Below are 23,346 nucleotides of genomic sequence, written 5' to 3'. Positions count from 1 at the left end.
GGTGGTTTGAGACACATTCCAGATGAAACTGGTCAAGTATAAATGCATCTGGCTGTTCAAGTCACATATTTAAGCTTAGCTCAGCCCAAACAATGCTGCATCAGCATTGGAAAATTTTAAACATAACAGCTGTTACAGAATAGTTTCATAGGGCTCACAACAAAGAAAGAAATGGACACTCATTTATTTGATGCAGATTGCATCAAAACTTAACTAAATTAACTGAAACTAAACACTAACATTAGTGCAGCAGACGTGCATGTTGCGCCTTATCTACAACTGGAACTGGTAAGAAATGGTTTTAGGTTCCCAACCTTATGGAAGAGCAGTAAATGGAAGGGGTAAACTGCAAGAAAATAAAATTAGTCTATACTTACATCGCTCTGCAGATTCATGGCTTGCTTACAACGAAGAATCTCTGGAGTGTCCCAAGTGTAGCAGCCAATACCTTTCAACCAGTTGAGGTCATCCTTGTAGAAGATCTGAAATGAGATGGAAAACCAATAAGAAATCTCACTTTGCATTAAAATCCCTTGCTGAAATGAGCACAGGAAAATAACCTGAATAAATAAACCATAAATGTGAATGATATGTGAATGTTTGTGTCCCTAGAATATTGACAACTCACGTCGCTTAGTTGCTCGTTGACCTTGCGGGCGTGCACGTACACCTGCATATCAGGCAGGCAGATCCACTGATGCAGGTATTTACGGTAGTCAACCTCACTGACCGTCTTCTGAGTTTTGCGTGCAGATACTATGTCAAGCATGTCTGGAGGTACATGGACCTTTGCCTTGGTCTTCTCATAGTTGTCTTTGTACAGACGCTAATTTAAAAGGACACACCAAGGTCATACAATAAGACATAGTAATAGTTTACAATTCTGTCTCCAAATTGGTCCTTCTATGCAACTGTTACTTTACTCACATCCAGTACGAGTTTTCCAGCTTTGATACATCTTTCTGTAGCTGGGTCGTCCGCAAGACACTTAGGCAGGCTGTACAGGGTCTTGAACTTCTCATAATCTTCCTTGTATTTAACCTAGAGAAACCATAGAATATTTAGAACAAAGTTTAGGACAATTACATAATTTCTTTTTATTGAGGCTTTAGTACGCACTGTAAAAGTGAATGCAGTTTTGACTCACATTACTCAAGATGACCTTCTGCTGTTTGGCATGGGCTAAGGCATGGGAGTCGTGAGGGATGTAGTAGCTCTTGGCTTTGATCTTGTCCCAAGCCGCAGAATATGCTTTCTGAAAGCAGACAAAGAATATTCAATGACACGCTGAGCAACGGTACACTCAAAAACGAAAACCAGGGACATTTTATTGCAATTTCAAGATTTTTTTCATTTAAGCTTACGGTGCTGTAGATCTCTTTCAGGTTGTAGCATCTTGCATAGTCATAGGTGTCAAGAATAGTGGTGTAAATGTGCTTCTCCTTATGGTATGCCTCTCTGTAGTTCAACTGTGGATGAAAAAATAAAACAGTGTTTAGTATAGTTTGAACCGGCAACTTGAATTTTTCTGAGAATTTTCAAGGGCTTGAATGAATTAATTAATGGATGTTGATGTGTACAAACCTCACTGGCCCAAGTGTGGCCCAAGATGGCAGTCACATACACGGGGGTATCTGTCACAATGGAGTAGTTGTTCCATTCCTTTTTACCTTCTGCTTTGTACTTAATCTGTGAACAAAAAAAACCCCATAAAAACAGGTAGAATCATATCTTCTGTTTATCTGTATCTTTGCTGTTAATTACTAGATCAGCTGAAAATAGGTACTCACATCACTTTGTAGCTCATATGACTTCTTGGCACGCACAATCTCAGGAGTGTCCCAGGCATAACAGCCAATGCCTTTCATCCAGTTCAGGTCTTCTTTGTAGAACACCTGCCAAGGGTACATTCGTTAAATATAGCCCACTAAAAGGCCTGATAAAGCAAAACAAAATTGTTGGTATAACATCAGTGAGTGAAACTAAGGTAACTTACATCGCTCAAGATCTCATTTGCCTTGCGGGCACGGATGGCATCATTCTGTTCAGGGTGGCATGTCCACTGGTGAAGGCGTGTACGGTATAGCACATCGCTCAGGATGTCCTGGCATTTCTTAGCAACCACATGGCTGATCATATCAGCAGGAATGTGGAGCTTTGTTTTGGTTTCATTGTAGGTTTTGTGGTAATCTCTCTATTGGACAGATCAAACAAAGTCTCATGAAATAAGAAACTGGATGCAGAGTTGAAATTTACAATTAGGAGTTATGTTTTTGGCTAATGTCAATACAAGTGGACATCAAAGAAAAGCAATCTTAGACCAAAGGCTTAGTGATCATAACAACAGCTCACCATATTCTTCATCTTCTCCATCTGACCAGAGCGGACCACCTCAGGGAAGTCAACGAGAGTGGAAGCCATGTAGTGGCCTTTGGCTTTCTCATGGGCATCATGGTATTTGGTCTGCGGTGTTTTAATAAAAGAGAAAATCAACAATCAAAAACATTTTTCAAATCACATTTAAACCGGTAAACCTGTGTGATTTGTGGTGTTGTTGCGCTTAAAAATCTGGGACGATAACGGCAAGGTTTTAGGTTTGAATCCCACAAGGGGAGATCCTTAAAGATCAAAGTATACTTCGGTTTTCTGAGTGCTGCTACGTCTTATGGAGTGCATGAGATGCAAATTCCATCATCAGTACAATACGCACAGGCAGCCCAGTTTTTCTACACATGCGGACAGCCAGCGTCTTTGGGTGTTGTCTGCACATGCGCCTGGAGTTGAGTGTACTTAAGGGTATATTAAAGTAGACGTATTGCGTGTCTGTACGGACTTACAGTCAAAAGATTAGATTTTGCAAGGCAAGAGTGTTGAACCCTGGTCATGTGATGATAAATAAAGAGTCCATTCAATTTGATACTATTTTGTTAATGATATATAAAGATAGAAAGGTACTTACATCGCTGACTATTGTTCTGTTCCTCTTGGCTGTTTGTACTGGAATATATTCATGGTTCAGCTGGTAACCAGTGGCTTTGCTTTCATCCCAGCCAATTTTGTATAATTTCTAGAAAAACAACAACAAAAACATCTCAACTGTAATTCATTACGAGTATATGCAAATACATACAAATTATGTAGGATTTAGGTGGACTGGATGTGGAACATTACCTCACTGATGACCTTTGCGACCTCTCTACAGTGAGCCAATTGTGGTGTATCGTCAGATCCAATGTAGTGGCCCTTCTCCAGGTTAAAGGATTCCTTGTACTTCAGCTAATTAACAAAAAAAAAATGTAATTAAGAAATTGAATCAGCTCGTCAATTAACCTCTTCACATAATTTTTTATGAAGGTGACTTACAAGAGGAAAACGCTCAATTCTGAGACAAACTTACATCACTAAGGTTTACGGCGTTAACCTTGGCCAGGAGAATCTCAGGACGATCCACAACATGTGTGAATCTAGCAAAGTTGTTCTTGGCATCCTTCTTGTAATGTCTCTGCATGGGGCAAAGAAACAGGCATTGATGTAAGAGGATAAAAATTTGTATCACAGCTGAGAATTTCAGCAAAAACAGTTGTTTGGCCAAACTTACATCATTTAAAATCTCCTGGGCTTTTCTAACTTTGACATGGTCTACAGAATCAGCAGCCACCCATCCACAACCACGAATCCATTCCAGATCTGCTTTGTAGACATACTGAAAGGAGAGTGTGATCATATTGGAATGTGTATGCATATATCTGCATACTTTTTTATATGTTTTATAAGCTGATTTCATTTAAAGTCTTTATTTGAATATTATGTAATGTATATTTAGCATTTGTTTTTTATGATACAACAATAGAATCTCTTCTTAATTAAATACTTACATTGCTGGCTAAGTCATACGCTTTACGGGCCTGAATGACATCATTCTGATCAGGAAGGCAGGTCCATTGGTGCAAGCGAGTTCTGTATTTGTCATCATTGACTTGAATCTGGCACTTCTTTGCGTGTTCGAATGACACCATGTCCACTGGGAGATTGAACTTTGTCTTGGATTTGTTAAAGTCCTTCTTGTAGAGAGCATCACTGGCAATCTTGGCTGAGTTCAAGGCCAGCATGAGCAATGGATCATCTTGGATGCTGAGGGCACCGATGTGATGTCCAACTTGCTTACGGTACCCCTCTAAGTACTTGTACTACATGAAGAGAATTTATATGTGGCTATCAAACATTTTAAAGCGTTTAATTTGATTTATTTACTGTACTTACATTACTCTGCACTTTTGAGGTGCTGATGCATTGTTTAATCGGGACAGCATCTCCAGGCATGAAGTATGACGTGGACTTGGTTTTGTCCCAGTTCTTGGTGTAAAGTTTCTACAAGTGATGTTTAATACAGTATTAGCATTTCTCCTTCATTTTAAAGCATTCATTACAGTTATCAAATTGCATTTGTAAAAAAAATAAAAATAATAACTTTACCGGGTGGTGCATTTTTGCAACCTCCCTGGCTGTAACCAGAAGTGGGGTTTCCGACATGGTGTACTTAGTCTTTTCCTGGTGCCAGGCCTCACGGTACTTAGCCTGAGAAGACAGAATAAAAAGGATACTGAAGAGAACAGCCATGCCTGAAGTCCAAAGATGAAATTTTATGCTTAATATTATTGCTTACCTCATTAAGAACGTCAGCAGCATTTTTGGAACGGACTAAGTCAATTCTGTCAATGGGTGTTGTATATTTCTGCTCATCCACCTTAACACGGTAGCCTCTCTGTGAAACACAGAGATTGCAGATTTAGCAATTACTTAGTCTTCTGTATTGCATAACGTGACAGTAAATCCAGAGATATGTCTGTTAACAAGTGACCATCATTGGTCAAGTAGCTGTAAATTGTCAGAGGACTTACATCAGCAAGGACCTTTTGAGCATTCCTCACTTTTATGACTTCAACAGACTCATGGGGAATCCATCCACATCCCCTCAGCCATTCCATATCAGCCTTGTAAACAGCCTAAACATCAAAAACAATCAAATTAAAGAATATATTACACTGTAGTTTACAAACATTTTTAAAGGAATTGATTTAAACACAATCGAAGTTCAGCTTACATCACTCTGGAGGTCATATGCCTTCCTGGCCTGGACAACATCATTTGCGTCTGGGAGACAGGTCCAGTTGTGCAGGTAGGTTCTGTAATTAGCATCATTGACCTGGATCTGGCATTTTTTAGCCAGCTCAAGTGTCAACATGTCTGCCGGTAGGTGGTACTTTGTCTTGGATTTGTTGAAGTCCTTCTTGTAGAGAGCATCACTAGCAATCTTGGCTGAGTTAATGGCCAACATGATCAGTGGATCATCCTGGACGCAGCGGGCTCCAATGTGATGACCAACTTGCTTACGATAACCAGTCTTATATTTGTACTGCATTTGAAAGATGATCACAAAATTGTATTCACATGGACATTACTTGTAAACAATAGAGGTGAACATAGTTAAGTGTAGACTTGATTACAAATTCAAGATTGCTAGGATTGCTAATCCTCTAATTTCAAAAAGAAAGAAATTGTGATGACTTACGTCACTGACTATATCTCTAGAGACTCTGGCCTTAAGAACAGAGATGGCGTCCTCTTTGATGTGGTATGCCTTTGCCTTCGTATCATCCCAGGTTTGGGTGTACATTTTCTACAACAGGAAATATATCATACAGCTGTTTAAAAGTAAAATACACTCATAATATATATATATATATATATATATATATATATATATATATGTAAACTTAAGTAATGATCAGCCATCTTGATTGTAAATTTGCTTACATTGCTGACGGCAATGGCATTAGCTCTGGACAACTCAATGGCAGGTGTATTTGGCATGATGTGGACAGATGTCTTATCTTTCTCCCATTTTTCTCTGTATCTCCTCTGTAAATCAAAGCAATAATCATAATTTAAATAAAAAATATCTTTGTTAAAGGCTTTGTTCAGCACAAATCAATACAGAAAACAAGAGACATTTCAATTGTATTCAGCTAGCAAAATTGAACTGTAGATTATTTGTATATGTACATTTGTGTATGTCAGGAGTACACATTAAAGGACAGGCAACAATCTTACATCACTGAGGTTTTCAGCATTTTGCTTGGACAGGACGATGGCTGGCAGATCCACAGCACTGGTGAACTTGATAGTGCTGGGAGGCTGGCGGTACAGTTTTTCATTGAGGATCGTTTGAGCATTCTTGACTTTGATGACATCAACAGATCCTTGCGTCAACCATCCACATCCACGGATCCACTCCAGGTCAGCTTTGTATACAGCCTTATATGAAAGATTAAAATTGTATTCATTAATCAATATAACAATTGAATTTAAAAAGCACAGTGTGTCTGTAACAATGTGTATAGAGCACGTACATCACTGCGCAGGTCGTAGACCTTTCTGGCTTGGACGACATCGTTAGAGTCTGGCAGGCAGGTCCAGTTGTGCAGGTAGGTTCTGTAGTTGGCATCATTGACTTGGATCTGGCATTTCTTAGCCAGCTCAAGAGTCAACATGTCTACTGGAAGGTGGAACTTGGTCTTGGATTTGTTGAAATCTTTCTTGTACAGATTATCACTAGCAATCTTTCCTGAGTTCAAGGCAAGCATGATTAAAGGATCATCGTGGATGCTGAGGGCTCCAATGTGGTGTCCTTGTTGCTTCCTGTAGCCAACCTTGTACTTGTACTGCAAAGTTTTAATACAAAGACGATTAAGCTCTATCTTTTACAGAGTGAGTTCAACATGTGAGATAAAATCTATGATAAGATGTCTTACATCACTAATAATATCCCTGGAGGCCTTGGCAGCTTTCACTGCAATGGCATCTTTAGGCAGGAAGTAGCCCTTCTTAAGGCTCTCCTCATAGTCTTTGCGGTAATATTTCTGAAAATAAATAAAAATAGAATCAATACATACATCAACACAGGTCTGTGAAAGATGGTGGGTTTTGTATTCTTAACTACTGTATCTTTGTTTCAGATTTACTGATCAGGCAAGTCAACTAAAAACAGTGCTGCTGGACTTACAATGCTGTTGTTGAGTTTGTTCTGTTTTCCAAGTATAATCTCAGGGGTGTCTGGCTTGATATTTAAATGGATCTTGTCATTATTCCAGGCTTCAACATATGCTTTCTGCAATGCAAAAGTAATGATGACAAAAAGTGAATGAGGATTTGGATACATTCATCTATGGTCTACAAAGTTCCAGCCTGCAACTGTGATTTCAAAACTATTTACTGTATTTTCTAAATTTGCACACATTATTTTTTATAATAATGTAATTTTACAATGAGAACAAACGTACCTTGTTCATGATAGCGGCATTGGCTTGGGCAAGAGCAAATGGCACAGAATCTGTGGTGCTTGTAAACTTGAAGTTGCTTGGAGGCTGTTTGTACTTCCTGTCACTCAGAATCTGACCAGCCTTTTTGGCCTTTTCTACATCAAGCGAGCCAATGGGAACCCATCCTGTGCCTCTGATCCATTCCATATCAGCCTTATACACAGCCTGATATGACAGAAAATACATGAAAAATAATGTTTTTATATTGTTTCTACAATGTTGGTAGAATAAATCAATTGATTAAGATTATGAATGAAAATTTCACAGTAACTCACATCGCTCTGAAGATCATAGACCTTCCTGGCCTGGACAACATCATTGGAGTCTGGCAGGCAGGTCCAATTGTGCAGGTAGGTTCTGTAGTTGGCATCATTGACCTGGATCTGGCATTTTTTAGCCAGTTCAAGAGTCAACATGTCTGCTGGAAGGTGGAACTTGGTCTTGGATTTGTTGAAGTCCTTCTTGTAGAGAGCATCACTAGCAATCTTTCCTGAGTTCAAGGCCAGCATGATCAGTGGATCCTCCTGGACGCAGCGAGCTCCAATGTGATGACCAACTTGTTTACGGTACCCAGTCTTGTACTTGTACTGCATGAGAAAGATTAGCACAGTATTTAGTATGGTTCCTCTTTATATTTATGTTAAAGGGCAATGAAAAATGTATGATAAATCATCTTTATTGTAAAAAAAAGACTACGTATATACTCACATCGCTAATAATGTCTCTGGATGCTTTGGCTGCTCTGATGGCGACTGCATCAGATTTAAGGTCATAACCTTTCTTGAAGATTTCTTCAACGTTTTGTCTGTATCGTTTCTGTAAACAGAGTATTTATTTCCTCAAGTGAAACACTGAATAAAACCACTCTTGAAATAAAAAAGAATGCAAAATTATGAGACTATTAAAACTGTAAAACAATTTAATAAGTAATGTAGAATGAACAACCAATAAGTGAGACCTACCCTACTGTTGTTAATTGCATTAGCAGTTGAGAGCACAATCTCTGGAATATCGGGAGGAATATGGATCTTGATCTTGTCAGCCTCCCATGCTGCATGGTACTGTTGCTAAAATGAGATAGCAGACCCCCACAAAATTAGAATGAAACCAAAAATGCATTTGAATGTCCAATTCCTTATTTACATTTTTATTTGCATGCAGCAATCAATGGTGTGACTAAATATTATGTTCACCAGTGAATTTAACTTTCATAGTCCAATCTGCTTTAAATCATAAATCTGAAATATTTTTTTCACTGACCTGATTCATAATTTGAGCATTTGCCTTGGCCAGCACTATGGGCATGGACTGCATATCTTGAGTATATTTGAATGTGTCTGGTTTCTGTTTGTAGAGTCGATCACTGAGGATCTCAGCTGCTTTCTTTGCTTTCAGGACATCAAGCGAGCCAATGGGGACCCATCCAATACCGGTCATAAACTCCATGTCTGCTTTGTACACAGCCTAAGGGTGTGGAAAATATGTTACGTTGTAAAACTATACAGTTTACACTATATCTTATTAGGAATCATCTTTAAAACTAAATTACATTTTAGTTTATAAAAACGTACATCACTACGCAGATCATAGACCTTCCTGGCCTGGACAACATCATTGGAGTCTGGCAGACAGGTCCAGTTGTGCAGGTAAGTTCTGTAATTAGCATCATTGACCTGGATCTGGCATTTCTTAGCCAGTTCCAGAACCAACATGTCCACTGGGAGATTGAACTTGGTCTTGGATTTGTTGAAGTCCTTCTTATAGAGAGCATCACTAGCAATCTTGGCTGAGTTCAAGGCCAGCATGATCAGTGGATCCTCCTGGACGCAGCGAGCTCCAATGTGATGACCAACTTGCTTACGATATCCAGTCTTGTACTTGTACTGCAAGGTGAGTCATTTAAAAGGTTTTCAGATGGCAGTTTTGAATGTAAGCTCTGACAGAGACAAACAAGGTTTAAAAAAGTACTCACATCACTGATGATATCCCTGGATGCCTTAGCTGCTTTAATCGCAATGGCATCACCACGCAAATCATAGCCCTTCTTCTTAGATTCTTCATGGGCAAGTTTATACCTTTTCTAAAATTCGGAAAAGTTTCACAATTGTACAGGGAAAGAGAAAGAGAGAAAGGGAATCATTCCTTCAGACTCAAAGTGTTTAAAAAACAAATGTGATAAGCACGTAGACTGTTACCTCCTGGAGACCATTGCAAACATATACATACCTCACTGTAATTTATATTGTTCTGTTTTGCCAACAGAACATCCATACAGTCAGGCATAAGATGGATTTTGGTTTTAGCCTTGTCCCAAGCTTCAGTGTACAGTTTCTAAAAAAGTGGAATAAAAATGAGATGTTAGATCTTTAAAACTGTAGCTGTATATGCAAGTTTTTTTTACATGGAGATGTATTTAAAGAGAAGCAACTGGCTACTGTGCAGTTTTACTTTACCTTGTTGCCAATGCCAGCATTACTTTTTGCCAAGACCATCGGCATGTCTTCAGTTGTGCAGGTGAACTTGAAGTTGCTTGGGTGCTGACGATATTTCCTCTCACTCAGGACTTCTCCAGCCTTTTTCACCTTCTCAACATCAACTGAACCAATCGGGACCCATCCAAGGCCTTGAAGCCATTTGAGATCAGCCTTGTACACAGCCTGATTGTATGTAAATACAAAACCATTAATAAACAAACTGTAAAAACTGTACAAATAATAAAAGTCATAAGGAATTACAGACTTACATCACTTTGGAGATCATAGACATGTCTGGCCTGGACAACATCATTTGAGTCTGGCAGACAGGTCCAGTTGTGCAGGTAAGTTCTGTAGTTGGCATCATTGACTTGAATCTGGTTCTTCTTGGCCAGTTCAAAAGCGATCATGTCCACTGGGAGGTGGAACTTTGTCTTGATTTTGTTAAAGTCCTTTTTGTAGAGAGCATCACTAGCAATCTTGGCAGAGTTCAAGGCCAACACGAGCAGTGGATCGTCCTGCACGCAGCGGGCTCCGATGTGATGACCAACTTGCTTACGATATCCAGTCTTGTACTTGTACTACAGTAAAAGGATTAATGGATAATAAGAATTTATAATATTCTAGGAAAACAATTTTACACATTCTGGGCCATGAACAGAGAACTGAATAATTAAATAAGTACAAAGGAAGCAATTACTCACATCACTGATGATATCCCGAGAGGCTTTAGCTGCTTTTATAGAAATGGCATCACCGCGCATGTCATAGCCTTTCAGTTTGGCCTCCTCATTGGCAAGCTTATATTGTTTCTGAAAATATAAAGAAAAAATGAGTACACATCTATTCGGCTAGTTTAAGAAGCAATCCTGAATAACTTAAAAATTAAGAAATCAAAAAAATACAAAATCAGGAAAAAACAAACAGCATTTTTCAATTCCAGGCTGTAAATTAATGACTTACCACACTATAGTTGGTTTTGTTCTGTTTGGCAAGCAATATTTCCATTGTGTCTGGCATTACATGGATCTTGGTCTTATCCTTTTCCCAAGCTTCCACATAAGATTTCTATATTGTAGAGCAAAAAAGAAAAGCATATATACCAAGGATCTATATATAAATATATAAAACAAAGAAAAACATTTCAGAAATATTTAAAACACTAATAATCATGTTGTTGTATAGTGTGGATCAAAGTGGTCTACCTGGTTCATGATGCCTGCATTGGCTTTGGCCAAGACAAGTGGCATGTCTTGAGTTGTGCCGGTGAACTTGAAGTTGCTTGGGTGCTGACGATACTTCCTTTCACTTAGGATTTCTGCTGCCTTTTTCGCTTTCTCAACTTCAATTGAACCAATGGGTACCCATCCAATTCCTTTGAGCCATTTTAAATCAGCCTTGTACACAGCCTGAGAACATATATTTGCAAAAAGAATGCTAATCTGTAAATTGATTGATGTGTATAAACTGGGAGTTTGAAAAATGTATGGAGATCTCAATTCTCAATTTGGGGGTATGCCAGTATACATACATCACTTTGGAGGTCATAGTTTTGTCTGGCCTGGACAACATCATTGGAATCTGGTAAGCAGGTCCAGTTGTGCAGGTAAGTTCTGTAGTTGGCATCATTGACTTGGATCTGGTTCTTCTTGGCCAATTCAAAAGCAATCATGTCCACTGGGAGGTTGAACTTGGTCTTGGATTTGTTGAAGTCCTTCTTGTAGAGAGCATCACTAGCAATCTTGGCTGAGTTCAAGGCCAGCATGAGCAGTGGATCGTCCTGCACGCAGCGGGCTCCAATGTGGTGACCAACTTGCTTACGATAACCTGTCTTGTACTTGTACTGTAGAAAAGAAAGAATGGTTTAATTCAGGAGTTTGTGCTATAATATGTAATGTTTTGATCACCTTTAAATGCTGAAACACAATATACTCACATCACTGGCAATGTCCCTCGAAGCCTTGGCTGCTTTGATGGAAACGGCATCACTGCGCAGGTCATAGCCCTTCTTTTTAGCTTCCTCATTTGCAAGCTTGTATGATTTCTTAGAAAGCATTCAAAAAAACATTTATTTTATTACTGTATCACAAAATAGGACATAATCGGTTAAGTGATAATTAATAACATCAATTATGCAGCGCTAAAGACCAATGTTGTGTCATACTTACCAAACTGTAGTTGGCCTTGTTCTGTTTTGCAAGTACAATGTCCATAGTATCTGGCATAACATGGATCTTGGTTTTGTCTTTGTTCCATGCTTCAACATATTGTTGCTGTCAGGTAGGAGTATGAATTAAAAAAAGTTAATATATTTCATACACTAACTAATTGTCTAACCTCCAATATACTTTAAATACACAAATGAGACAATTACACATATTTTACATCAGTTCTGCAGTTACCTTGTTCATAACAGTATTGTTGGCTTTAGCCAAGACCATCGGCATGTCTTCAGTTGTGCAGGTGAACTTGAAGTTGCTTGGGTGCTGACGGTACTTCCTCTCACTCAAGATTTCTCCAGCCTTTTTCACCTTCTCAACATCAATCGAACCTATAGGGACCCATCCAAGGCCTTGAAGCCATTTGAGATCAGCCTTATAAACAGCCTAAGTGAACACACACAAAAATAATACTTGTTAGTACTACATACAACTTATTTATCAATATCTCTGTAGCTTTTTCTCTTTCTCAACATCAATCAGACCCAACCAATCCCAACCCAACCAATCCCATATTGTAATGTTTACTAATTGAAATACAAAAAGGAAGATACATTTCATTAAGATTCATGAATGGATAAATAAAATAAAAAATACAAAACTGCACATGACATACATCACTCTGGAGGTCATAGTTTTGTCTGGCCTGGACAACATCATTGGAGTCTGGCAGGCATGTCCAGTTGTGCAGATAGGTCCTGTAGTTGGCATCATTGACTTGGATCTGGTTCTTCTTGGCCAATTCAAAAGCGATCATGTCCACTGGAAGGTGGAACTTGGTCTTGGATTTGTTAAAGTCCTTCTTGTAGAGAGCATCACTAGCAATCTTGGCTGAGTTCAAGGCCAGCATGAGCAGTGGATCGTCCTGCACGCAGCGGGCTCCGATGTGATGACCAACTTGCTTACGATAACCAGTCTTGTACTTGTACTGCAATGGAAGAAAGCATTCTCAGTGCCGAAAATTATAAAGTCTTCCATAAATTGCCTTTAGCTGTTTTTTGCACTTACATCACTGGCAATATCCCTGGAGGCTCTGGCAGCGAGGATGGAAATGGCGTCATTACGCATATCATAACCCTTCTTCTTGGCCAGTTCATTGGCCAGTTTATATTGTCTCTGGAGAGAAAATCAGACAAAATATTTTTAACAATAAATTAACAACAGTGGAAGGAAGATATTGCTTTCAACTAATTATGACATTCAACTAATTATGGAACACTGACCTCACTATAGTTGGACTTGTTTTGTTTTGCAAGTACCACATCCATTGCATCAGGCATTATGTGAATCGTCGTCTTATCTTTGTTCCAAGCTTCAACATATTTTGACTACCAGAAAAGGGAGAATATGAAATACCAACATTTCACAAAAAATATATTTAGACATGTTTCAACCTGTCTAGATGTCAAATGTACAGCTACCTTGTTCATGATCTCATTATTGGCTTTGGCCAAGACAAGTGGCATGTCTTGAGTTGTGCAGGTGAACTTGAAGTTGCTTGGGTGCTGACGATAAGATTTTTCGCACAAGATTTGTCCAGCCTTTTTCACCTTCTCAACATCAATAGAACCAATGGGGACCCATCCAAGTCCTTTAAGCCATTTCAGATCAGCCTTGTACACTGCCTGAAAGCACACATAAGTAAAAATGGTCCTTACTAACTTCATAAGGCTGAGCCATCTGTATCTCTGCAGGTTACTTTTATATACAATACATACGACCTCGGTGAGTTTAGACTTACATCACTTTGGAGATCATAGACATGTCTGGCCTGGACAACATCACTGGAATCTGGTAAGCAGGTCCAGTTGTGCAGATAGGTTCTGTAGTTGGCATCATTGACTTGGATCTGGTTCTTCTTGGCCAATTCAAATGCGATCATGTCCACTGGGAGGTTGAACTTGGTCTTGGATTTGTTGAAGTCCTTCCTGTAAAGAGCATCACTAGCGATCTTGGCTGAGTTCAATGCCAGCATGAGCAGTGGATCGTCCTGCACACTGAGGGCTCCAATGTGGTGACCAACTTGCTTACGATAACCAGTCTTGTACTTGTACTGTGGAAAGTCCATAGCAAAAACTCACTAAATACAGTTAAGTAGTTGTAATCACATGTTGAGTGCCAAAAAGGGAGAAAACTTACATCACTAGCAATAGCGTGTGATGCTTTAGCAGCTTTAATTGCGATGGCATCAGAACGTAAATCATAACCTTTCTTCTTTGCTTGTTCATTGGCAAGTTTGTAAAGTTTCTAAAAGGAAGAGTAAGAGATGCATATTTGCAGGTACATACTGAGACATATTGGCATTTATAGCTTGCAATCAATCAATAACTATACATTTAGTGGCATCACTAACCTCACTGTAAATAGCTTTATTCTGACGAGCAAGAGCCACATCCATGGCATCAGGCATAATGTGAATCTTGGTTTTGTCTTTCTCCCAAGCTTGAATATACTTTTGCTGAAGGAAAAATGTAATGGTTCAATTTTGAATCAAACAAAAACATACATTTATTTTAAATATTTGTCACTAACAATAGAATCAAGAAAATCAAAAGCAAAGCACAGTGTGAAGTCAAATGGTTTCAAGTTTTACCTTATTATTAATGGCATTGTTGGTTGCAGCTAGAACCAAATCCATGGAAGACATGTCTTTAGTGAACTTAAAGTTACTGGGGGGTGTGCGGTACTGTTTCTCACTGCCTATCCGGCCAGCAATCTTTGCTTTCTCCACTTCCAGAGACCCAATGGGAATCCATCCAACTCCTTTCATGTAGTTGTTGTACTCAGATTTGTAAATATTCTGCAGAAATGGACAGAATGCTGTCATATCCACCATTTATTAAAACTGATTTTATTGATAGCTCACAACAAAATGAAGCTGATTTTTGTGATATATAAACAGGGCATATATTTTGTGTAAATTATTTCACATATTATTATGATTACATACAGCCAGAGACTATTTAGCAGAGATGGGCCACTTCTAATAAAATAAATGGAAGATATTTGAATGCCCACCGGTCAACGGATGTAGAAAGGAAGTCCTGCCTTACAAGTAAATGAGCCATTCATCTTTTAGAAACTGACATCGCTTGTCAATCAGCTCGAGAACGTACATGCGCATTAGCTATACACGCCAGAAATTTTCTTTAATTTTTAAGCGTAATCTGAGGTAATGAAGCACAATTTATGATTCCAGTGGTGTCAGATTTTACTGCTGATATGGAATATGTTCTATCATCATAATCTTGACCAACAATTTTGAAGATTTCAGTCTTTCCCCTTTAAAGTAGATATGAGCTGCACTTGTATGCCACTTGTTTACATAAAACAAATAGCTGCCCAAGAGAATGGCAGCCAATGGAATGACTTGCTAGAAAGACTTTGATACATCTAAAAAAAACAAAAATAAACTAAAACAGCAATAGGATCTAAAATTTATACAAAATTAAATGTTTAGACAACAATGACACAGTCCAGACTCACATCGCTTGCAATCATCTGCATGTTGCGAGCGAGCTCCAGGTTCATGGCACCAGGCAGAACTGTGTAATGTGAAATGCGCTGCTTGTATCCAGTGTAGGTCTGAGCAGCCGTGGCCTGCTTAGCTTGAACAACACTCCACATGTCCACGGGTGAGTGGTACTTCAGTTTGGACTTGTGGTAATCCTTCTTGTACAGTTTATCACTCTGAATCTTCGCCACCTGCATGTAGTGCACCAGCAAGGGGTCATCCTGAATACTACGGAATCCGACGTGATGTCCTCTTGCTTTAATGAACTCCTTTTTGTACTTGTACTGTAATGAGAAGTATTTATTGAAGTCAGAAAGGGTGATAGCAGAATAAAGCTACTGAGAGAAACATTTTAATATCTGAATATATCTTACATCGCTGGCAATGTTTGTGGAGGTCCTGGCTGCAATCACTGATACTGCATCTGCTTTGAGGTCATGACCCTTCTTCTTCAAGGCCTCCAATCCTGCTTTGTAGGCTTTCTGTATTGAAAACATGTTTCCACTACAGGTTAAACACAAAAGGTTTGATGCAGTATAGTAATACATGATAATAAATGGCAGGACACAAAGTTTCTGAGAAATGTAAGCAGCAAATTTAAAGATTCTGCAAATAAATAGACCCACCTCACTCATATTGATTGCATTAGCCTTTGCAAGAAGAATCTCAGGACTGTCAGGCATGATATGGATCTTCAGCTTTTCCTTGTTCCAAGCATCTGTGTATGCTTGCTGTAATAAAAAAACATTTTAAAGATAATATCAACTCAGATCAACCAAATCATCTAAATCAACAATAAATGTGATCAAGTAGATGCAGACCATTCTAAGATTTTATGGTGCCGATATGGATATAAAATAAAGTGTGGTCTACCTTGTTCATTATCTTGTTGTTGGCAGTAGCTAAAGTGATGTCCATAGAGTCCATAAGCTTTTGGAAGGTGAAATTGGAGGGGTGAGTGCGGTATTTATGTTCACTCAGAATCTTTCCTCCAAGCTTTGCAGTCTCTACTCCCAGTGAGCCAATGGGCACCCATCCAACACCTTTCATAATGCTGTTGTATTCACTCTTGTACTCAACCTGAAAAACGAAATATTATATAGATGTGTAAGGTAGAGTGACAGCAACAGTCTATGCAGACAAAATTATTACTAAGTTGATGTCTTACATCACTGGAGCTGACATTCATGGAGCGAGCTAACTGCAGTTGCATGGCATCAGGAAGGAGGGTGTATTGATGGCGGATCTGCTTGTATCCAGCATTTGTCTGAACCGCAGAGGCATGCTTGGCCTGCACAACACTCAGCATGTCCACAGGTGTGTGGTACTTCAGTTTGGCCTTGTGGTAATCCTTTGTGTAGTTCCTTTCACTCTGCAACTTGGCTACCTGCATGTAGTGCACTAGCAAGGGGTCGTCCTGGAGACTGCGGAAACCAACGTGGTGGCCTCTAGCCTTTTCGTATTGCAGCTTGTACCTATACTATAATGGCAGAAATATGGATTTATCAGAAAAGATTCCATCATCATCTGAACACATTAAGGATTAAGCAGAGATACTTACATTACTAGCAATATTCCTGCCGGCTTTGGCAGCAACAATCGAAATTGCATCTGCTTTGAGATCATAGCCCTTTTTGTACATTTCTTCTAGTCCAGCTTTGTAGAGTTTCTGACAATATATAGAAAGAGGCAAATAAACAGCTAACCAAGACAACAAATCTTACACAAGTCATCATATACTGCATTTAATTGATTATTTACCAGAATATTTTTTCTAAATGGTATAATCAGACATGTGAGTCATACCTGGCTCATGTTTATTGAATTGGCCTTAGCCAGGACAATTTCAGGACTGTCAGGCATCACATGAATTTTGAGTTTGTCCTTTTCCCAGGCAGCATGGTAGTCTTTCTGCAAACAAATGTAAGCGTTTAAATGTTTAAGGATGGTTGACCATTGAACCATTGGACCATTAATTCCACACCAGTGCAACAAATGAAAAATCACTACACTAAAAACTTACCTTGTTCATAATCTTGTTGTTGGCAGTAGCCAAAGCGAGATCCATAGAGTCCATAAGCTTATGAAAGGGGTAACTTGAGGGGCTAGTGCGGTATTTATGTTCACTCAGAATCTTTCCTCCAAGCTTTGCGGTCTCTACTCCCAGTGAACCAATGGGCACCCATCCAACACCTTTCATAGTGTTGTTGTACTCACTCTTGTAATCAACCTGGGTGAAGACAAACATGGGAAAATTATTTTGAATAATTGTATTAATCAAATGTAGATTCAATCCTATTCAAAGGAATAGTTCACCCAAAAATGAAAATTCTCTCATCATTTACTCACCCTCATGCCATCCCAGATGTATATGACTTTCTTAATTCAGCAGAACACAAACAAACATTTTTAGAAGAATTTCTCAGCTCTGTAGGTCCATACAATTTTGAAGCTCTAAAAAATCATATAAAGGATTTGTCTCCAGTGGTTTAATCCATGTCTTCAGAAACAATCTCAATAATTTTGGATGAGAACAGGCCAAAATATAACAGCAGTCTCATTGGCGATCGTGATTTCAAGCTTGATTACACTTTCTATCACTATCTAGTGACTAAATAGGAATTGTAATCAAGCTTGAAATCATGATCCTGACTGGAGACCGCTTTGGCAAGAAGTACAGTTGAAAATGAATTACATTCTGATATGTTCTCACCCAAAATCGATTAAATCACTTCAGAAGACATGGATTAAACCGCTGGAGTCAAATGGATTACCTTTATGCTGTCTTTATGTATTTTTTGGAGCATCAAAGTTCTGGTCATCATTCACTTGCATATTATGGGCCTACAGGGATATTTTTCTACAAATCTTCGTTTGTGTTCTGCAGAAGAAAGAAAGCCATACACATCTGGGATGGGATGAGGGTGAGTAAATAATGAGAGAATTCAATATTTTGGGAAAACTATTCCTTTAAGGTACCACATTGGATTTACAATCTACACCCTTATCCAAAAATGTCTCCCATGTGTCTATTTTTGTTGTAATATGTTACTACATTGTATTAGAAGTTTTCATATAATAAGTGGGAATATTCCAATTATTTTCTGCTAAAAATGTATGATGCATGGATCCGAATAACAATGGACCTACATCACTAGAGCTGACGTTCATGGAGCGAGCTAACTGCAGTTGCATGGCATCAGGAAGGAGGGTGTATTGATGGCGGATCTTCTTGTATCCAGCATTTGTCTGAACCGCAGTGGCGTGTTTGGCCTGCACAACACTCAACATGTCTACAGGGGTGTGGTACTTCAGTTTGGCCTTGTGGTAATCCTTCTTATAGTTCCTTTCACTCTGTATCTTAGCCACCTCCATGTAGTGCACAAGCAAAGGGTCGTCCTGGAGGCTACGGAAGCCGACATGGTGGCCTCTTGCCTTTTCAAATTCTTTTTTGTATTGATACTGTGATTAAAGAACAATGAATAACAATCAATCCATTACATTCATACATCATGTAGAATGAGATATAATACTTCATACACAATCTAAACTTTTTGATGCAAACATCACATGTACTTACATTGCTGGCAATGTGTCTTCCATGTTTAGCAGCAATTATGGAAATAGCATCAGCTTTCAAGTCATACCCTTTGGCAATGTCCGCAAGCCACTGAGACTTGTAGTGTGACTATAAGAATAAGAGTATTGTTAATATCCTCATTATTTTAAGTTTTTAATTTGATTTGAATTGTATATGCCAATACAAGCTCTTCTACATATATACTTCAAATTGAAATGTTTGCAATTCACATTACCTCACTCAATGTCTGGGCATTATATTTAGCCTGCAGGAATCCTGGGGCATCCGCAGGTAAATTGTAGGTGTGCATGAATTTCTCTCCAGAGGCTTTATAGGCTGCCTAAAATGGCCCAGAATGTGAAAAAGAACTCAAGTTAAGATAAGACAGTTCAATAACATCATCATTCTGGTTATCATTCATGGTTGGCTATTTATTAAAGTTGTCTTACTTTGTTTTGTATTTTTGTGTTGCTCATGGCTAAGACCATATTCATCTGGTCTGTCAGACTGGAGAATTTCAGTGTACTGGGGTGTACTCTGTACGACCTCTCATCCAGAGCGGCTTTGGCAACCTTGGCCTTTTCGACATCAACAGAACCTATGGGAACCCAACCTGCTCCTTTGAAGATGTTGTTGAAATCTGATTTATACAAATTCTGAAGAGACCAAAAATGATTCATTAATCATTTAGTCTATACACATAAATAATAATTCAAAGTTTACAATGAATTTACCACATTTATGTAGCATTATATTCTAATAAATGATGTGCAGTATTATTCTGTGTTCTTACATCGCTCTGGATCTCCATCATGTTACGAGCCAGTTGAATGTTCATGGCATCTGCAAGGAGGACGTAGTTGTGGTGGTGCTGCTTGTAGCCTGCATTCGTCTGAACCTTAGTGGCGTGCTTGGCCTGCACAACACTCAGCATGTCGACGGGAGTGTGGTACTTCAGCTTGGCCTTGTGGTAATCCTTCTTGTAATTTTTTTCACTCTGCATCTTAGCTACATGCATGTAGTGCACCAGCAAAGGGTCATCCTGGAGACTACGGAAGCCAACGTGGTGGCCTCTAGCCTTCTGATAAGCAAGCTTATATTTGTACTACAAAAAAATAAAACAACACAGTTGTCCAGTTATAGGAGTCAACAATGCACGCACCAACTAATCAAATATTAGTAAAAGAAATTGCTTACATCACTGGCAATATCTCTAGAGGACTTAGCAGCAACAATAGAAATGGCATCATGCTTCATATGGTGTCCCTTCAGAAGATCCTGCTTGTGTGCGTAAGTATAGTAGGTCTGCAAAAGCAAATGAAAACATAAGGTTTTAGTTGTGCTAGAGACCCATAACAGGCTCAAATATTGTTGTATACAAACTATGCTGAATTCTCACCTTGCTGACATTGACAGCGTTGTATTTGGCTTGCAGGAGTTCTGGTGCATCAGCTGGGAGATGGTATGTGTGCATAAACTTCTCACCACTGGCTTTGTACAGTTTCTGGAGAACAATATTGAAATGATTCAGAGAGTTGTTTGAAAACCTTTATTGTTGGCCAATTTGATGTTTAAAGGTGCACTAATTGATTTTTTGCTAATTGTTTCAACTTTTAAACAAAGAAATGAACAGTATTCTCACATTTACATTTACATTTATGCATTTGGCAGACGCTTTTATCCAAAGCGACTTACAAAGCCCTTATTACAGGGACAATCCCCCCGGAGCAACCTGGATTTAAGTGCCTTGCTCAAGGACACAATGGTGGTGGCTGTAGGGATCAAACCAGTGACCTTCTGATTAACAGTTTAGTGCTTAAGATCACTACACCACCACTCCTTGACTTGACATGAAGACTGATTAAAAAAGCAGTTTTTTTCTACATAGTGGTGGATGCACACATATGACCAGCTGATTCTTGCGACTATTATGCTCGATAATCCCCTGTAATTGGATGCTTTGACACGTGGAATAATGTAATTGTGGATGACCACTGTAATGGCATTGGTAACCGAGAGTCCATAAACAATAATGAATACTTAGTGCACCTTTAACCTAGTAAAAGATAAGTGTGTTCATGACATGACAGCATGCATTTTTCCCTCACATTGCTTAGCTGCTGTGCGTTCAATTTGGCTTGTTCCATGACTGGGGTGTCCATAACGGAGGTGAACTTGATAGTATCTGGGTGCTGTCTATACTTCTTCTCATTGAGAGCTGCACCAGCAGTCTTTGCTTTCTCAACGTCCAGTGAGCCAATGGTTATCCAGCCAGTGCCTTTTACATAGTTCTCGTAATCCAGTCTATACTGATACTGGTAGGAGTAGACAGCAGATTTCAGTTAAAACATTCTGATCCACATTAAAACAAACATAATTACAGGCATCCTCATATCTATATTAAATACGACATTACCAGTCAAAAGTTTGGACACATCTGCCTCTATTTTCATGAGTGCACCAAGCGCAGCGCTACGACCGCCACAACGCCATTTTCATAAAACCGCTAATTCTAAGCACCATTTTCGTGCAAGTGAACGTGAATGGGAGTGTTTGCGCTATCTGTGGATGTATGCACGCAAACTGTGGGTGTATTATCTGTTAATAAAGTGGCGCAAAGTGCAATTTGCCTTTTTTCGGAGAAATAGGCATTGCACTTAGACGGTTCAATACCATGTCTGTTTTAAGAGCAAAGTCTAATCGTAGTTCCTGCATTTACAGTTTGGAGATTCCTTCAGCAGATGATATTAAATAAATGCCCAACTCTGAAAATATAGTGAAATATCATAGAAGAAACAAACATTTATGAGATTTGTGTTAAACAATCTTTAGGTCATGATTTATTTTTCAATAATTTTTATTTTTACAATTGTACATATGATCTAATTAATATTGGTATTTTTCCACCTGTTGTCGTAGAGTGATTTTTAAGTCACTGCAAAAGGGGCTGGTGGTTAGAGAGTAAAATATTTGGATTAATTTGAATTTAGAAATATTTTTGGTTTTATTTTTACGTGTTTCAAAAAATTTATAAAATTTTTCAAAATTTTAATTGACCGGTGTGCATGCAGATACAATCACTGTTAATGATTTAGTCATAATTTGTGTGTCAGTAGATAAAAATGATTAATAATACTAATAATATATTCTCTATCATTTAATGGAGCGTAAATCCAAACATGCATTAAAAAACATATTTTTCATGTGTATAAAAGGAGCGTGTCACTGTCACAGAAATATGCCTGACATTCAAGGACACAGTTAATGCACAAAGGAACGTAAGTCCATATTTCTATTCTTACAATTCATTACATACAGTCCATTTACACTACCAACTTTTTAAGAATGTGCTATCTGTGTTATATCACTGGTGCTTGACAGGAAATGGACTATTTAATAGGACGCAAATAGTGCCTGAGAATTAAATTGCACTTGAATAGTGCGTCGAGTCAAAATTTCGCCAAACCCTCTTGCGCGTAGGCTTAGCGCTAGCACTCTTTAAATAGAACCCATCTACTTATTCTTCATTATTACTATTTTTCACATTTTGGAAATGTTAAGTCATAAAAACTATGAAACACCATAAATGGAATTATGGGAATTATGTAGTTACCATCTTAAATAAATCGAAATTATCCAAGCTAATGTTATTTGAGGTTCTTCAAAGTAGCCACACTTTGCTTAGATTAGAGCACTCTTTGCATTCTCTCAACCAAACTCATGAGGTGCATCCTGGAGTGCTTTTTAATCATGCTTTTGAGTATGCTTTACATTTTTCTTACATCACTGGAGCTGTTGTTCATGGAGCGAGCTAACTCCAGTTGCATGGCACCAGGAAGCAAAGTGTAATGATGAATAGGCTGCTTGTATCCTGCATATGTTTGAACTGCAGAAGAACGCTTGGCCTGCAGGACGCTCAGCATGTCCACAGGGGAGTGGTACTTCAGTTTGGCCTTGTGGTAATCCTTCTTGTAGTTCTTTTCACTCTGCATTTTGGCTACATGCATGTAGTGCACCAGCAAGGGGTCATCCTGGAGACTACGGAAGCCGACATGATGGCCTCTATCCTTCATATACTGTTTCTTGTACTGAACCTGAAGGAGATCATAAAACAACAATCTATTTAAAATCATTTTGTACCACACTGCAGAAATTCCTCTATGAAATTATGAATTGGCCA

General features: G+C 38.7%; 1 protein-coding gene across 18 annotated transcripts in view; it reads right to left on the bottom strand.

The window, feature by feature from the left end:
- neb (nebulin) overlaps positions 1–23,346 on the bottom strand; it is a 72,203-nt gene that overhangs the window by 30,044 nt on the left and 18,813 nt on the right. For 13 of the 18 annotated variants that reach the window (XM_052142028.1, XM_052142026.1, XM_052142029.1 and 10 more), the window contains exons 25-91: positions 22,949–23,260; positions 21,275–21,481; positions 20,566–20,670; positions 20,364–20,471; positions 19,960–20,271; positions 19,616–19,822; positions 19,402–19,506; positions 19,167–19,274; positions 18,737–19,048; positions 17,610–17,816; positions 17,393–17,497; positions 17,148–17,255; positions 16,755–17,066; positions 16,460–16,666; positions 16,213–16,317; positions 15,961–16,068; positions 15,559–15,870; positions 14,666–14,872; positions 14,426–14,530; positions 14,212–14,319; positions 13,814–14,125; positions 13,494–13,697; positions 13,296–13,400; positions 13,081–13,188; positions 12,689–13,000; positions 12,256–12,459; positions 12,022–12,126; positions 11,790–11,897; positions 11,385–11,696; positions 11,059–11,262; positions 10,817–10,921; positions 10,558–10,665; positions 10,123–10,434; positions 9,833–10,036; positions 9,606–9,710; positions 9,352–9,459; positions 8,951–9,262; positions 8,640–8,843; positions 8,342–8,446; positions 8,088–8,195; positions 7,655–7,966; positions 7,341–7,544; positions 7,064–7,168; positions 6,813–6,920; positions 6,411–6,722; positions 6,112–6,315; positions 5,815–5,919; positions 5,570–5,677; positions 5,102–5,413; positions 4,899–5,003; positions 4,664–4,762; positions 4,474–4,575; positions 4,261–4,368; positions 3,876–4,187; positions 3,599–3,703; positions 3,398–3,502; positions 3,172–3,276; positions 2,960–3,067; positions 2,353–2,463; positions 1,997–2,194; positions 1,791–1,895; positions 1,585–1,689; positions 1,365–1,469; positions 1,148–1,255; positions 928–1,041; positions 629–826; positions 378–482 (exon numbers count right to left, since the gene is read on the bottom strand). In XM_052142028.1, the coding sequence (XP_051997988.1) occupies positions 378–482; positions 629–826; positions 928–1,041; positions 1,148–1,255; positions 1,365–1,469; positions 1,585–1,689; positions 1,791–1,895; positions 1,997–2,194; positions 2,353–2,463; positions 2,960–3,067; positions 3,172–3,276; positions 3,398–3,502; positions 3,599–3,703; positions 3,876–4,187; positions 4,261–4,368; positions 4,474–4,575; positions 4,664–4,762; positions 4,899–5,003; positions 5,102–5,413; positions 5,570–5,677; positions 5,815–5,919; positions 6,112–6,315; positions 6,411–6,722; positions 6,813–6,920; positions 7,064–7,168; positions 7,341–7,544; positions 7,655–7,966; positions 8,088–8,195; positions 8,342–8,446; positions 8,640–8,843; positions 8,951–9,262; positions 9,352–9,459; positions 9,606–9,710; positions 9,833–10,036; positions 10,123–10,434; positions 10,558–10,665; positions 10,817–10,921; positions 11,059–11,262; positions 11,385–11,696; positions 11,790–11,897; positions 12,022–12,126; positions 12,256–12,459; positions 12,689–13,000; positions 13,081–13,188; positions 13,296–13,400; positions 13,494–13,697; positions 13,814–14,125; positions 14,212–14,319; positions 14,426–14,530; positions 14,666–14,872; positions 15,559–15,870; positions 15,961–16,068; positions 16,213–16,317; positions 16,460–16,666; positions 16,755–17,066; positions 17,148–17,255; positions 17,393–17,497; positions 17,610–17,816; positions 18,737–19,048; positions 19,167–19,274; positions 19,402–19,506; positions 19,616–19,822; positions 19,960–20,271; positions 20,364–20,471; positions 20,566–20,670; positions 21,275–21,481; positions 22,949–23,260 (11,373 nt within the window). The remainder of the gene's footprint in view (positions 1–377; positions 483–628; positions 827–927; positions 1,042–1,147; positions 1,256–1,364; positions 1,470–1,584; positions 1,690–1,790; positions 1,896–1,996; positions 2,195–2,352; positions 2,464–2,959; positions 3,068–3,171; positions 3,277–3,397; positions 3,503–3,598; positions 3,704–3,875; positions 4,188–4,260; positions 4,369–4,473; positions 4,576–4,663; positions 4,763–4,898; positions 5,004–5,101; positions 5,414–5,569; positions 5,678–5,814; positions 5,920–6,111; positions 6,316–6,410; positions 6,723–6,812; positions 6,921–7,063; positions 7,169–7,340; positions 7,545–7,654; positions 7,967–8,087; positions 8,196–8,341; positions 8,447–8,639; positions 8,844–8,950; positions 9,263–9,351; positions 9,460–9,605; positions 9,711–9,832; positions 10,037–10,122; positions 10,435–10,557; positions 10,666–10,816; positions 10,922–11,058; positions 11,263–11,384; positions 11,697–11,789; positions 11,898–12,021; positions 12,127–12,255; positions 12,460–12,688; positions 13,001–13,080; positions 13,189–13,295; positions 13,401–13,493; positions 13,698–13,813; positions 14,126–14,211; positions 14,320–14,425; positions 14,531–14,665; positions 14,873–15,558; positions 15,871–15,960; positions 16,069–16,212; positions 16,318–16,459; positions 16,667–16,754; positions 17,067–17,147; positions 17,256–17,392; positions 17,498–17,609; positions 17,817–18,736; positions 19,049–19,166; positions 19,275–19,401; positions 19,507–19,615; positions 19,823–19,959; positions 20,272–20,363; positions 20,472–20,565; positions 20,671–21,274; positions 21,482–22,948; positions 23,261–23,346) is intronic. The other 5 variants (XM_052142041.1, XM_052142040.1, XM_052142039.1 and 2 more) reach the window with 5 other exon arrangements.

The sequence above is a fragment of the Xyrauchen texanus genome, chromosome 14 (assembly GCF_025860055.1).
Source record: "Xyrauchen texanus isolate HMW12.3.18 chromosome 14, RBS_HiC_50CHRs, whole genome shotgun sequence".
NCBI lineage: Eukaryota > Metazoa > Chordata > Actinopteri > Cypriniformes > Catostomidae > Xyrauchen > Xyrauchen texanus.
The sequence above is the reverse complement of the archived record's forward strand: the minus strand, read 5'-3'. Positions and strand labels throughout refer to the sequence as shown.